This window comes from Leptosomus discolor, chromosome 6 (genome assembly GCF_034619465.1).
Source record: "Leptosomus discolor isolate bLepDis1 chromosome 6, bLepDis1.hap2, whole genome shotgun sequence".
Lineage (NCBI taxonomy): Eukaryota > Metazoa > Chordata > Aves > Leptosomiformes > Leptosomidae > Leptosomus > Leptosomus discolor.
Genome location: NC_141396.1, coordinates 23170526 through 23184701, shown reverse-complemented (window position 1 = coordinate 23184701; position 14176 = coordinate 23170526). Strand labels below are relative to the sequence as shown.

General features: G+C 48.5%; 1 protein-coding gene across 3 annotated transcripts in view; it reads left to right on the top strand.

Moving 5' to 3' along the window:
- Nucleotides 1-4871: 4871 nt before the first annotated feature.
- LOC104353806 (uncharacterized) overlaps nucleotides 4872-14176 on the top strand; it is a 29532-nt gene continuing 20227 nt past the window's right edge. For 2 of the 3 annotated variants that reach the window (XM_086467288.1, XM_086467289.1), the window contains exon 1: nucleotides 4872-4920. In XM_086467288.1, the coding sequence (XP_086323414.1) occupies nucleotides 4872-4920 (49 nt within the window). Of the gene's footprint in view, nucleotides 4921-5110; nucleotides 5154-14176 lie in introns of those variants that run through there. The other variant, XM_086467290.1, reaches the window with a different exon arrangement.

Here is a 14176-nt window from a genome sequence, read left to right as displayed (position 1 = left end):
TTTGAACATCCCCCCCCCTCTATTTTTTTTTGCCCATGACCCAGCTCTTGTGCGAGGGGCTGCTGGCTGAGGCAGTGCTGACTCCCCTGAGCCATGCACACAAGCATACTGCCCAGCACAGGGCTCTGCAAAGCAGGAGCTCCATGGCACCAGGGCACCCCCCGGGAGGCACTGCATACACTCATGCAGGAGGTGCTGCCAGTCCTCACTTAAATGAGATCAATACAGCAAGAGATGATTGGCCAAAGGTAGCTAAAACCTAAGACAAAGAGCAACCCCTTACAGTCACCCATTGGAAACAGGTCCAAGCCAACCCTGATCGCTGCAGCACAAACCATCCCCTCCCTGTCCTTTCTCTGCTGATGGGGAGCCCCCCTGTAGCATGACATTATATCCCCCCTTTTTCCCAGGCTGTCACATGGGTCCAATGTCCCTCTGCCAGCTACGTCCCAAAACCTTGCTTGTACCAGAATGAAAGAAAATGTATTTGAGTTTAAGAGCTGATTGCATTGCACAGGGTCCTTTTGTGCCACACTGTAGGTGTATAAACCAAACCAGGAGGTAGTCAAGCAACCTGTCCAGATCTGGCCCTCAACTAAGGAGTCAGGGAACAGGATGGAAAATGAGGTCTAATGTATACATACCATGAAAAGTTGACAGTTATTTCATTGTGTGCTTCAGTGTGAAAACCACAGCAACAATGATACTGGAATGTGTTTTTCGTCACCACAAATAATTCACGCCAGGTGGAGGGGCCTTTTACATGCATGAGAAATCCTGTGATTTGGGGGCTGCACAACTTGAAGAAGATGGGTCCTAAAAATACTTACAAAAATCCTGTTCTGTCAGACAAGCTGCGGCAGAAGGAGATGAAGTTATTTGCACAGGGGATTTGCCTAAAGCCAAATGGCAGAGGAACACCTGTCCCAGCCAGGAGAGCTCACCCATGGAGAGCTGCACATGCTCAGGGCTCTGATCTGCTGCTGAGAGATTTGGCTCTTGGGGAGTTTTTTGAAGCAAGGCTCATGTTTGACAGGCATCCTTCTTTGCAACTGCAGAACATCTCAGTGGACACTGTAGCAATCATTTTTATGGAAGATTTGGGGGTGATTTCAACCACTGTAGTGCACAGTAGTAACTGGGGCATGGAGGAACAGCACAATGGCCCCCATAGTTTTAGGATTCACCACTAAATGTATCTCTCTTGCTTTCCCAGTACCTAACTTGGGAATTGCACTATAAACAGACCTTGCCACACACCCTCATCCACCCACCTCAGTGCAAAGGTTGAGCAGCTCCCTGTGAACTCGTGCTTGGCTCCTCTGTGGTAGGGAAGTGCCCTCTGTTCTGAAGTTGCTTCCCACCAGCCCCAAGTCTCACAAAGGTGACAAGAAAGATAGGACGCAGCTGTATGCCCAGGGGACCCAGAGACACCACAGCTTCCCACACTCAGGGACTTCTTTGGGTGGAGAGTTTTCTTATGGCTGAGGAAATTGATACATCCATCAGAAATTAAGCTGATGCTGACTAAGAGTTTTTTCCTCTTCCTGTTACATCCTCTGCAGCTTGAGAGGGAATTTCCTGTTCGACTGCAATTCAAAGAACCCATCTCACAGTTTCAGCACATGGGTGCATGGGAAGGAGCCCCAGCATGAGGACTGGCAGACGTGGGGAAAGGACAGATGTAGCATATGTCTAAAACCACAGCATCCTCATGGGGCACCTGGTAACATGGCCCCAGTCCTCTGACCAGGCTGTCCCTGTGGCTGAGGCAGGACTCTTTCCCTGCTTGGCTGGTTCCTCCCCATCCTTGTGCTCTGCCCCCAGCACAGCAACATACAGCTCGGCCCCGGCACCCCATGCTCCCCTCACTAACAGGCTGGACTTTAAGGAAAAGGTGCCAGTCCAACTCAAAACTCCCAATTAAATGGTGAGACCTGGCAATACTCTTGCTGACAGACAAGAGACGAAGCTGCATCCTTCCTTTATTGCTGGATTACAGCAGCAACTGGGCTCAGTGTATTTCTGTACAGAGGGGATATGACCTTTCCCATGTCAAGGGTGTTCACAAGGTTTAGACAAAAGCACATTAATAATCAGTTTCCCTTTTCAGCACTTTCTTCAAGTTTGGACACCAAAAAAAGGTACCACTTTCATTTCTTGATTGTGGGCTGTTTTTGATGAGGGCTGGAATTAGTGATGTCCACCCTTTGTAAGGTTTCACTGCTGTTAAAACAACCACAAAATGGTACAATCTACCTTCAGGTAGATGCATTTACCCTCAAATAAAAGTCCTAAGCATGCTATAGCTTTTTCCTGATCCAGTGCTAAGCTATTCAGGTGTAAAACGTTTTGATGCTAATAGAGCCAATAAACCTGAGTTGAAAAAATACATAAAACACAGTTATGCTACTAAAACTTTTCAAACATTGACAAAAATAATGATGTACAATACCTAATAGCAGCTTTGTGGGGCTCTCTAGACTCCAAACAGGGTCACATATTGTGTCAACACAGGGCACTTCCAATATTAATTATCAGTTTCATACACAAACACACACCCTCTTGTGAGAGTGCCTAGAGCACTAAAATCTTGTGCTCATTGCCAGCAATTTTCATTCCGTGTTTGCCCTAGTCCAGGGCTGGAGCACTTGGCTTGTGCACATTCCAGGGGATGTTTTTTTCTTGTTCAAAAAGCTTACTGTCACTGTGTTCATTTCTTTGTTATATTTTGGTAATGCAGTCATTTCTCTTGGCCCCAAGCATTTGTTGAACACAAGGGGGTAAACTAAGCTTAGAAACAGCCAGCCTGAGACTCTCCTTAGGAACCTAATTTTCTGACAGCATCGAACATTTTGCTCACTACAAATTAGACACATTTCAGAGCACTTTCAGTTGCAAGTATATACAGACATCAGCACAGTAGCTTTTTTCCCTTCTCCGAACTAGTTATTAAAAAAAAATAACAGGAGTGTACAAAACAATGGAGCTTAATGGCAGAAATAAGGGAGTGTGCAATGGTGTATGGGCAGCAGAGCTGGAGGTGAGAGGGTGATACTTTGTCCCCAGAATTCCTCTGGCTGCTAACAGTGCTACTGAATTCAGGCTAAGGCACCTGTAAATTACCCTTCTGCTGCTCTAATGATTTAAGTCTGCCTACTGCAGCTGGGAGCTGAGATGGTGAGCTCTGGGGGCTGGTAGTATGGGTAGAGCATGGCAGCACATTACACACCAAGCACACAGCAATAACCACAGCAGTGCACACCTCCCTGGCCTGGGACTGTCTCAGTGCAAGAAATGGGGACCTCCTTCCCTGAGGGAATTTGTGGCTTTTCTTCTCACCAGCCCTGGACACAACCCTCTTTGGCTTTCCCAGAAAAACAGGAGCAGGTGCTGGGTGCACGATGAGCGCCTGGAGTGCTGCAAGGAAATTGGGTGCAGCCCACAAACACTCTATCCCATTGCAGTGGGAAGCAAGGGGGGAGAAGTATAATGAATCTCCCAGCCCGAGGAGTAAGGATGCCTTCTGTTGGATGACATGAGTTTGGGAGCAATGAAATAACAACTAAATACAAAAGCAATGTGGTGGGGAAAAGGGGCCAATTAAACACCTTGTCTTTAAACTGTGGCTGGTGCCAGTCAGCACCAATCAGCTCCAGTGACTGCTACAGCAAAACTTCACTTCAGCTGATATCTGGCCCTTGGTGTTTGTTGCAGAGGCATAGGAGGACCAGCACCTGCGGGAGCAGAGCAAGGGGGCAGCTGGACTGGATCTCCCCTGACAGCTCTCCTCCCGCCTGACTTTCTCATGGCAGGGCTGTAGCACCCACTGGCTCTCTGTGGTCTCCTTGGGGCTGCTGATCCTTGTGGACAGCTGAAATCCACAGAATTAGGCCGGTTTAACCGGTGGAGCAGCACATTTTCTCCTGACAGTGCTCGAGTCAGCAGATCTTGATGGAAGAGTAATGCAGGGACTGGTAGTCTCTTAGCAAGGAGAGACCCTGTATAGGTTATAGGGCTCTTAGCCGTAGGGAGCTCGTATTGCTAAAACGTAGCCGAGGAGTAATTTCCCACGCGTTTCCCAAGGCAGCACTCCAGTGAGCGCAGCCATGCCCGGGGCATGCCAGAGCTCTTCGCACCTGGCCTGTGTGTGTGGAGCTCACTCCAGTGGGGAGACAGCACAAACCTGCACAGGAGAGCTTGCTTTCGGGAGAGCCCTGCCACTTCCCCCTCACCCTTCTTACCCATAGCCTGCAGCCCCAGCTACAACCAAGGCAAAGTTTTGCATTATTAACACTTAACATGCGATTTAAATAGTGAAAGAAAAAAAAAGAAAAAAGAAAAAAACCCCACCAAGCCCACTCTCTCTCCTCCCCACCCAAAACATTCCAGCCTTTCCTTTCCTGCCACTTGAGAAAGGGGTTGTTTATTGACATTATGCAAGTGCTGAAATATTTTTCTTTTTCTTCTCTCTCGTATTTTTTTTCCTTTCTCCCTCTCTCTCCTCCGGGGGTTGCAAAGGTAGTTCAAACCCCTCCAGTCACCTCGGCTTATCAGCCAAAGGAGATGCATTCCTCTGGGCTGCTCCCTTTATAAGTCGCTGCTGGCCGGGCGCCCGCTCGCCGCTCCGCAGCCTCCCCGCCGGCAGCGCCGCTTGCCGCGCCCCCCACCCCCCCGCCTGCCGCCCCCCGCCCCCCCGCCTGCCGCCCCCCGCCCCCCCGCCTGCCGCCCCCCGCTGCCTGCCGCCCCGCCATGCCCTAGCCCGGGTCCCGCTCGCCCGCCGGGGGACGCGCAGCAGCCCGGGGAGGACTGGCGGCGATGGCACCCCGGTCCCCGTCCCCCGCCCGCCCCTGAGGGTGGCTGCTGCCGGGATGTTTAGCTGGCACCGGAGCTTCACCCTGGGAGCGCCCTGGAGGAGAGGTGAGTCCGCCGCCCCCCCCGGCTGCCCCGGCACACCTCCCCAACGCCGCTTCTCCGCCACCCCCTTCCTTCCCCTCAGCGGCCGCGCAGGCGGTACTTAGGGCAAGCCCAGCTCGGTCCGCCCCGCTCCCGGGCCCCGCCGGACGGACGGGCCGTCCGCACTGCACCGCAGCGCTGCCGCCCCGGCCCCATGCTGCGCTCCCTGCTCTCCGGCTGCCTCTGCCCCCACGCAGGTAAGGCGGCAGCGAGTGACCCCTGCTCAAGCCTCTGGCCGGTCACCTCCCGCCCCGGAGCCGGCGCGAGGAGGATCGCGCTTTAGGAACCGATTTGGTTTCCTCTTAAAAGGGGTTTATTTTGCGTTTGTAAGCGCGGGAAAGGCTTGGGAAGAGGACAGCAGGAGAGGCGGGAGCGCAGTGACTGTGCGTGAAGGAGGGCGAACTGCCCAGGGTGGGAGCGGACGGGCGAAAGCCGCACCGGCACCAAGCGGCTGCGCGCACGTGTCCCGCCGGTACCGCTATCGCTCGGGTCTTGCACTATCGTGAGGCGGATCAGATCTGCCCTCACCCTGTCGCTGCGCTGGCAATGGGTATGGGATCGCTTTCTAGGCTGGTACATCCCCATGCAACAGGGATTACACCGAGTTTGAGAGGTTTTATTTGCTCCCTCCTGCTCTGTGCAGATGAGGTGACCCAGGCAGGGAAGGCAGCTGTGGTCCTGCAGCAGATCACTTGTAACGTTGCAAGGCTGTTGTCAAAACAATCGATGTGGTCTCAGACTGTCTTTTTCAGCCACAATGGGTCTAGTAGGTTTTACCCTTAGCCAGTGCTGCAGGCTTTGAGATCACAAGTCCTAGGTGGCAGAATCCCCTTAGCAGCCCTGTTTACACTTCTGCTTGGCTTCTCCATTAACGTCACTGTACTAGGTTGGTTCGCTTGGCATGGAGGTGGCTACAGACAGGGTTTCTAAGTGTAGTGTGGTGTGCAACAGTACGATGGTAAAGATTTAAGACACTGTGTCGGAGCGGTTATGCCTCCCGGGGTCCTGACTTCCCATCTGTACGCTGAACTCCTGCCTCCTTGGACTGCTGCAGTGCAGGCAGCTCCTGCGGAGTCACCATGTTCGTGGGCATCTGCTCAGGCACTCACTGCTGGGATTGTGCTTCCCAGCTCTCCTGCTTTGGGGCAGCTCCTCAGAGCTCAGTATGAGCTGGAGCCTCTCTGAGGCGCCCTGGCAGGTAACTGCTGGGCACTGCACCAGCAAGGGCTGCCGAAGCACGCTGCTCTGCCTGGGTTTGGTCCGGAGGCTGCATTTTTACGGAATGACATGAAGGCTCTAGAACAGTGCTGCCCTGAGAGCACTCCAGCATCACTGCAAAATGTGGAGAGTGTTTGAAGAGATGCCATTTTACAGTATGGTGGAGACCGCTCTTTTTTGTACCTGGATGCAATTTGACCATGAACTTGTTTTCCCTAAGCTATATAGTGCAAGCCTGATGGCAGGGTTTAGGAGGGGAAAGGAAGCTTGCTCTTCCACATGGAAGTGCCCCTCATCACCCAGACAGCAGTATTGTCATAGGGGTAGGTGGAAGCTTTGGTGGGGGAAAAAGACATCACACAGACAGCACTGACGAATCAAAGAGATTCAGCTAGAATTTCTGCAAATAAGAAACAGGGACAGTACTCCCTCATCACCTCAGCTGGAAACAGGCATCAGATTATTTTTGGCCTGGTTTGGACTCCCACCTCTACTCAGAAAGTGCCAAGAATATGCTGTTTCTTGCGAGCTTTGTGGCAGGGACTTTAAAGTTGCATCTCCAAATGCAGCTTAAGATAGAGAATACAAACCAAACAAAACTTTTTTTTTTTTTTTTTAAGAGTGGCAGCTCAATAACGGACATATAGGCTAGATCGGCCCCTCCCCCCCTTGGGGATGCTGTTGGAACAGAAGTATCAGGGTCACAGGACCTCTTGTATTAGCAAGTTCATTTTACTGCAGCTACAGAGCCCTGCATCACCACCTCCTCCTCGTCATCTCACCAAGGTCCTTGTATGGCTGAAGCAAGAGCAAACCCCAAAATGGTCACCACTCTCACTGCAACCATAAAAGATTTCAGATGTACCAAAGAGTATGGTTGTACCTGCCGACTGCTGCCTCGTTTGAGCAGAAGCAGCTCTCTGGGGTTTTGTCTAGGGACAGCAATGACTGCACATGAAGAATGGGTTAACAGTGACCTGATAGGATTCATGAGTTCCTTTGGCTTCAGTTGAAGCACTGGGGTCTTAATGGCTTTGGTCTGTGGGCTATTGAACAGTTGTTTATCCAAGCTTATTATAGGCAATAAAACCTGAATTACTACATACCTGTCATCCCTGGGGGGCAAGTTCCATCCTTGCAAAGGGCCTCCTGTCTCCTAGTTCATTTCTGGCTGAATACTCCTTTGCAATATGAGGCAGCCTGCAAATCAGATGTGCAAGGAAAGATCTCCTAAATTAGATAGTTTTTGCCAAGGTGTAGTATACTTTTTTCCCCCATTGTTTTCATTTTCTGCTCAAATTAGCAAACTGTGGGCCAAATAATCTTTTGCTGTTATACAGGGCTGCTCACGAAAGTACCATTTCCTTTATTAAAGGTTTTGAACCTGTCTCCTGAAGGAGCACAAGGGAATTTCCAGGGAGAAGGATTTGCAGGTCTTTAGTGAGAGCTGTTTTCTCCCTGACAAAGTCTCACAATAGGCACCATAGGTGACTGTGGGAGCTGAGCCTTCTCCCCATCCCAGAGTGGTTACATTGCAGAGTAATGGGAGGACTTGGGCACAGGTCCTTGTGTGCCAAAATCATCCTTGGCTATATATCCAAACAAATAAGTTTTAGGGTAAATGCAGTTACAAGTTGGAGAGACTTTTTAGCTGGCACTATGTGCAAGGTCAGGTGTTGGTCTAAAAAGTGGTGACTGCCAGCCTACACAAGTAACTCTGATAAACCAGGTGGTCTGTGGGGACCTGCTGTGCCCCAGGACTTCTGCCAGAGGTCACTAATCTATCAGACCTGTCACTCTGTTTCAAAAACTTCACAGGTTACTTGGAATGAATAGAAGCAAGCTGTAAAAAAGTCAAGTGGCCTCTGTACTTGGAAATCCATTTCCTCTTTAGTTCACCCAACTATATCCATCAGTAAACAATCAATCTCCCTCTCATTCCTTCTCAAATGACTGAAAAGAGCTATAATTATCTCCTCCTCTTCTAAAACATACACATTAAAGCAATGAATGCTTCTTCAGTGAGAGTCCTTGAACCCTGTTATCTTTCTCTCAGCATCTATTTTATATGGGTTTATCATTAGCAGCTGCAGCTATGGGCGATCTGCAACATTTCTGGTCATATTATATTGGCAAACTACCATCCTGAGGAACTTCGCATACTTAACTAACAGTGAGACTGGAGAGCACCTTGGAGCCAAATGATCCAAGAATTGTGCTTTTTGTTCAAGACTGTCCGCTTTGTCATAATTATTCCTTTGCAGTCAACATTTCAAGCAAATCTAGTTGTATATATACTGCCATAAAATCCACAAGCATTTCAGTTCCCCAGCTGGATAAATTGGAATTTTGAGAATTTGGTCTATCATGCAAATATTCACTTGTCATGTGGGAGCGCATTCCTTTGCAAACGTGAATTTTTCAGTCACAATTCCAGTAAAAAAAAAAAAAACCCAAAACCAAAAAAACCCCCAAACATTTTCATGACAGTAATTTTCAAGCCTTCAGAAGTTTCTGCTGTTGTAGATGGAGATTGTAACTGGTGCACTGAAGACGCAAGACCTTTCCATGAGCTCCCCTTAGAAATTCTTAGGATCATGATTGTCCTAATTGCTTAGAGGAAGCCCGTGCTCAGATTGGGCAGCCCAAGATACAGCAGCATGCTCACAGACGAGCTTTGCTTGAAAGGCATAGGGAAGGCAGATTGTCTGCAGAAACTTGGTGCCAGGCAGCACTCCTGCCATCACTAGGACTGTGCTCAGGTCTTCAACAGGCCTGTAAAGCACCAGGAAGCAGGGAGATGCTCACCCCATGGAAGTCCATGGCAAAGCTCTGTAGAGATAATTTCCCTTCCAGGGGGTCAATTGGTAGTGGTCGCTGGTTTTTTTGGGTGGAGGTTGTTTGTCTGTTGGGTTGTTTTGTTTTGGGTTTTTTGGCAGCATAAGAATAATCCAGTTCTTCTAAGCACCGGGGTCCTGTCCATGCAATGACTCCCTGTGCCCACCGGGCTATGCAAATACAGCCATTTCCCACTTAGGAAAGTAATACAGCTCCTGCATGCTCTTTGTCGGGGCTAGCTGGTGGGCTAGTGCCAAGAAGGAGGTGCCAGCACAGCCCCACCACCCAGCCCCATCCCTCAGCACTTGTGGGAAGAGTCAGCAGCAAAAAATTCCTATTGTTTCAGAAAGGAAGTGACCCCTTCTCTCTTAAATGCTGGGAAATTGAAACCTCATCCTTGGTGAGAAAAAAAAATCCCCTCTTCTCAGTGAAAGGGAAATACCACCTGAGCTGTACTGCCAGCAGTGTTAGAGAACGTGTCACAGCGACAGGACTAAAGGGAGACTTTTTTGTAAAGGAAGGAAGGAAAATGAAGGAATGCAAGGACTGAATAGGAGAGGCAGCCTTTCATTTCTAGGTCATGAGTTTGACTCCGGCTCACTAGTTACTGCTGCCAAATGATTCTTCAAAAGCCAATGATTGTCTCTTAGTCTGTTACTTGGGGGCCAGAGCCCCATCACAGAACCTGTCCTGCATGGCAAAGGATTTAATCCAGTTGAAGAGAAGTTACTAGGCAGGCTGTGTAGGTCCTCTATGGGATGCTGAAAAACCTTTTCTGGGGCTTCACACGTGCATCTTGCTCCTGTGCTCAGGGCTAAGCAAACTGGTATGAATGATGATGGGGTTTGACTTTGGTTTTCCTTTGCAGGGCAGCTGTGCAAGATTCCTGCTACTTCAGCAACCCAAGTCATTGGTGATGCCCTCTATTTTGGTGCTGTGTTCCTGTGGCACACCACAGTTCAAAAGTACTGGCCTTACGGACTTAAATCTAGAGGGTGTTGCACATCTTGTGTTAGATGGGAGTGGGGAAAGGAATAGGCACTCTGAGCTTTTCTGGATTGCTCACCTTGTGCCTCTCCCTAGAGCTGCCACCCTGCATAACCCTGTGGTGGGTTCCCTGTACACATGAACGTTGCAGCAGCTCTGGGGACAAGCAGAGGGCTGCCATGGCTCTAATGCTGCTACCCTTTGTAATACAAAGGCAGAAGGAGACAAGCAAAGCTTTGGCTACAGTTGTGCCAGTCACTGCACACATGTTTAAGAGATTCTCCACATGCCAAGCAGCCTACAAATCAGGTTGAACATTTTGAGAAGATGGGTGCGCACAGACCAAAAGGGAGGAGAGCAGCACTGTATGGTATAGCTCTATACTGCCACTAGCAGCACTCATCCCACTGCCAGCCTGGCCTCTTCCCACCACCAGTTCTTCCATTATCCAGATGCATCAGAAGACCAATGCATCAGAGGCAAAGGACCCCTCTCAGGGATGTAGCAGAGCTTGTCAGGGCTTGCGCTGAAGGAATTGCCAGCAGAACACAGCTTTGTGCCACAGGCATAGATGCCAAGAAGAAAAAACTGGACCTGGATTTCAGTGCTTTGGAACATGGTGATTTGAATACAGACTTTGGCTTGGTTTACTACAAAGGTGTGAGCTTTTGCAGAAACTGGGCTTGGGCAGGGCTGGGAATGCCTAGGCAGTTGTTTGAATACATCTCTTGCACACAATTTACTTGGGATAAAGAAACTGCTTTGAAAGCACTTTCATGTTTAGATATCTGCCCTCCTTCCTGAGGTCAGAAATCTCTATATTAATGCATTAGGCTGTGCCCTGGCAGCTGCTAGTTATTGTGCAGCAGGAAAAATACACTTCGACTTAAAACTCCAAGGAAAGGAAAGCCTTGGGACAAGACCTGATGAACAGTTATTTGCCTTTGAAGGATTTAAGTGTGTGTGCTAGGCTTTGCTAACGGCCAACGGAGAAGTATCCTAGAAAGCAGTTTGGAAATGAAGCAAATCAAGGTTCTAGAGACTTAGCTGAGACACATAAATTCCTTTCACTTCCTACTAATTACCTTCAGATAGTAGCTAGCTCACTGTTACCACCTCCCCATGAGATGGGAAGCAGTCTTATTCTCCAACTGTACTGGCACAGGAAGTCCAGCAACTTGCTTAAGGTTACACATAATCAGTCACCATCATTTACGGGCTTATATTACAACCCAGGGAACCCTGTTTATCTCTAGTGTGATTACAGAGCCATATAACCCTTCACGAGGGCTACTAGGTAAGTTGCACAGGTTAACCTAAGACAATGTTTGGCCTGGGCATGCATTGCCAAAGATGCTGCAGGAAACTATACTGATCCCTAAGCGTGCACACATGATTCCATTCCCTCCCCTACTGCCATTCCAGCGTCCCAGCCAGCTGCCCAAAAGCAACATCTTTCAGTACCTTACCCCCAGCCCAGAAGAGGTGTGGAAAACCAGTCCAAGGGAAAGGAAACAAAAAACAACACCACCAAAAAAAAAAAATCTTGGCTGATTTCCCAAGAGCAGCAGTGTCAAATCTGGTTAGACTCCAGCACCAGTAAATACATCTTACCAACCTTAATGCTGCCTTTCAGCTCTGTGAAGTTCTTCACACCTCCTTTCAGAAGCCTCCATGCAGTGTTTTAACTGAACCCCTGCAGCACACTCCCTCCTGTGCCAGGCAGGATTCCATCTTCCCTGCTTTGCTCTGGGCCCCTGGTATTGTTGTACAAAGCACTTACAGGCCAAGTCGTCAGCCAGAATTAGAAGGCACGATTCTGTTAGGGGCCCTGAGCTAATTTATAGCAGCTGAGGGTCTGGATCACTTTTTTTTTTTTTTTTTTTTTGTAATTGCACAGATGAGCTTTAATTGCACCATTCTGGTGTTTGTTGGCAATATGCTTGAAAAAGCTGAGCATTTCTGTATGCCTTTTTTCAAGATCTGTAGCAGAAACAATCTGCTTGTTGGGAGCTCCATAGTTTAGATTCCATAACCCAGTTAACAGAGACGAAGGAGAGACTGATCTGTCAGCGAGGTGCAACAAGAAAAACTTGAGTTTCAGGTCATCGGCTTAATCACAGAGTTGTCTCCACTGTAGCACAGATGACCTCATTGACCATAGGAAAGTACCATTGAATGAATGAGGATGAGGTGCCTAAGTGTGTTGCAAAATCCTGCCGTCCTTTGCATCTATTCTGAACTTGTGGTAGGGGGATGATAACATTTTGCATCATCACAAGGGGTTGGAAGGATAAATCAGAATTGCTCAAACACTGTGGTTACTGGGACATGCCAGTGCTGAGATCATTTGTTTGTAGCTTAGAACAAGTAAACAAGAAATTGTTGTGAAACCATGTGATGTTGCTAGTGACCACAGGATGGGCAGAGCAAAGGACTGTGTCATCCAGAGCGCAGACCTTTCTCAGCACTGGAGCTGTTGGCATAGAGGGGGACCCTCATGCATGGTGTCAGAAACTTCGTCTCATTTCTTATTTTTTCTACCCCAGCCGAACTTTCTGATACACATTGTAGCTTTTGTAGTCATAAAAGATAAAAATTAAAGCATCTGACATCTCCTTCTGTAAGTAGCAAGACCTCATTTTAATATGCTGCTTCCTGATTTCAGGCAAAGGAATATTTGTGTAGGCCAGGGTGAAACCAGTTAAGCAAGGAAGAAAAGGGGCAGATTGAAAAACATGGAGAAAATCTCCAGTCAAAGGAAAGCATGGCGTGATTAATAAGTGAAGGCAATCAGACTCTGGGAAGGAACTACCATTGCATATAGTAATTCCTGGTAAGAGTGACAGCTGTATGATTTGTTCTTGAAAAGAAAGTGCAGCAACACAACTGCTCACCTCCAGACTCTCAGTGGTTTTGTTGCACCAACTGGGGTGGCGATGCCATCAGAAGAGTCTGTTAGAGTTTTATTTTTCATGCAGATACAATGCTTTGCCTCTTGCTGCCAAGAGGTGTTTGCAGCTGAGCAGGTAGATCCTCTTCACTCCAGATCAGTAATGACTCAGCTCCACCTCCTCCTTCTAAGACCTGGCACCGAGCTCCCTCTTACAGGTGGCGTTTTGCTGTCCATGAAGCTGCAAACTGTAGTCCCTATTCCTTGTCCTCAGTTTGGGGTCCATCACCTCATCCCAAGTGGAAGGGCTGTTATCCAGCCCAGCACAGGCAGCTCCTGATGAGCTTTTCCGTGGCATTTCTGTGGGCAATGTCTTTGTCTTGTCCCCCACCACAACAATGTACTGGTGTTGCATTGCTGACAGTCTGGCACTGACTGTCCCAACTGTGGCTCTTTACAGTGGAGAGGGGCCTGTGAGTCCTGCCAAGGGAGGCAGGTGCAATCTGTATATGATAAGCAAGATCTTCTATAAGGGGTTATAGGCTCCTAAGTGCCACAAAGAGCCCACCAGATGGGATTATTTATCACTGACAGCCCTTTAAGAAAATCCAGTGTAAAATATTAAATCTATGGCCTATGAACAGTAAAGGGCATGTTTCAGTGGTTTCCCAAGAAATTCTCAATAGGAGCAATTTAAATAAAGTAGAAACTGATCTAATGAGCAAGTCTCCCCTCTCTGTGGACATTGCCGAAACCAAGCTGGAGGAGGAAAGGCTGGAAAACAGGTTATTTCTGAAATGGAGTTTTCTGGGTTACTCTGAAGGTAGGCTGCACAGCGGAGCTCTCCCTGCTCTGTGGCTGGCAGAGGGTCCTAGGCATCCCTGCCTAGTTTGTGAAGCAGCTGCTGGTTTGATGTCAGGCAAAAAGGAAGGAAGTAGAAGAGGGGAATGAAAGGAAATGAAGTAGGAAGTAAGAAATCCTGAAAAGTGTGTGCATTATAGCCCTCTGAGGTGCTCCAGGTCAGTCACTAGTAAGGGAAAAGATATCAGAGAAACTGAAGTTTTGTACTGCAGCAATTCCTGGTCCCAAATCCATGAACAGATGGATTTGGAGCTGAGATGTGCAGCTTGCTAAAGGGTGAATGCAGAGATTTCACACTGGCTGTCATACCAGTGTGAACCCAAAATCTGCACTGTGAAATATTAGATTCAGAAAAACAGTAAGAAAACCTGGGGGCAGATCTTCAACACCTGTAGATCAGCCTTTCATCCAGAGACTGTTCCA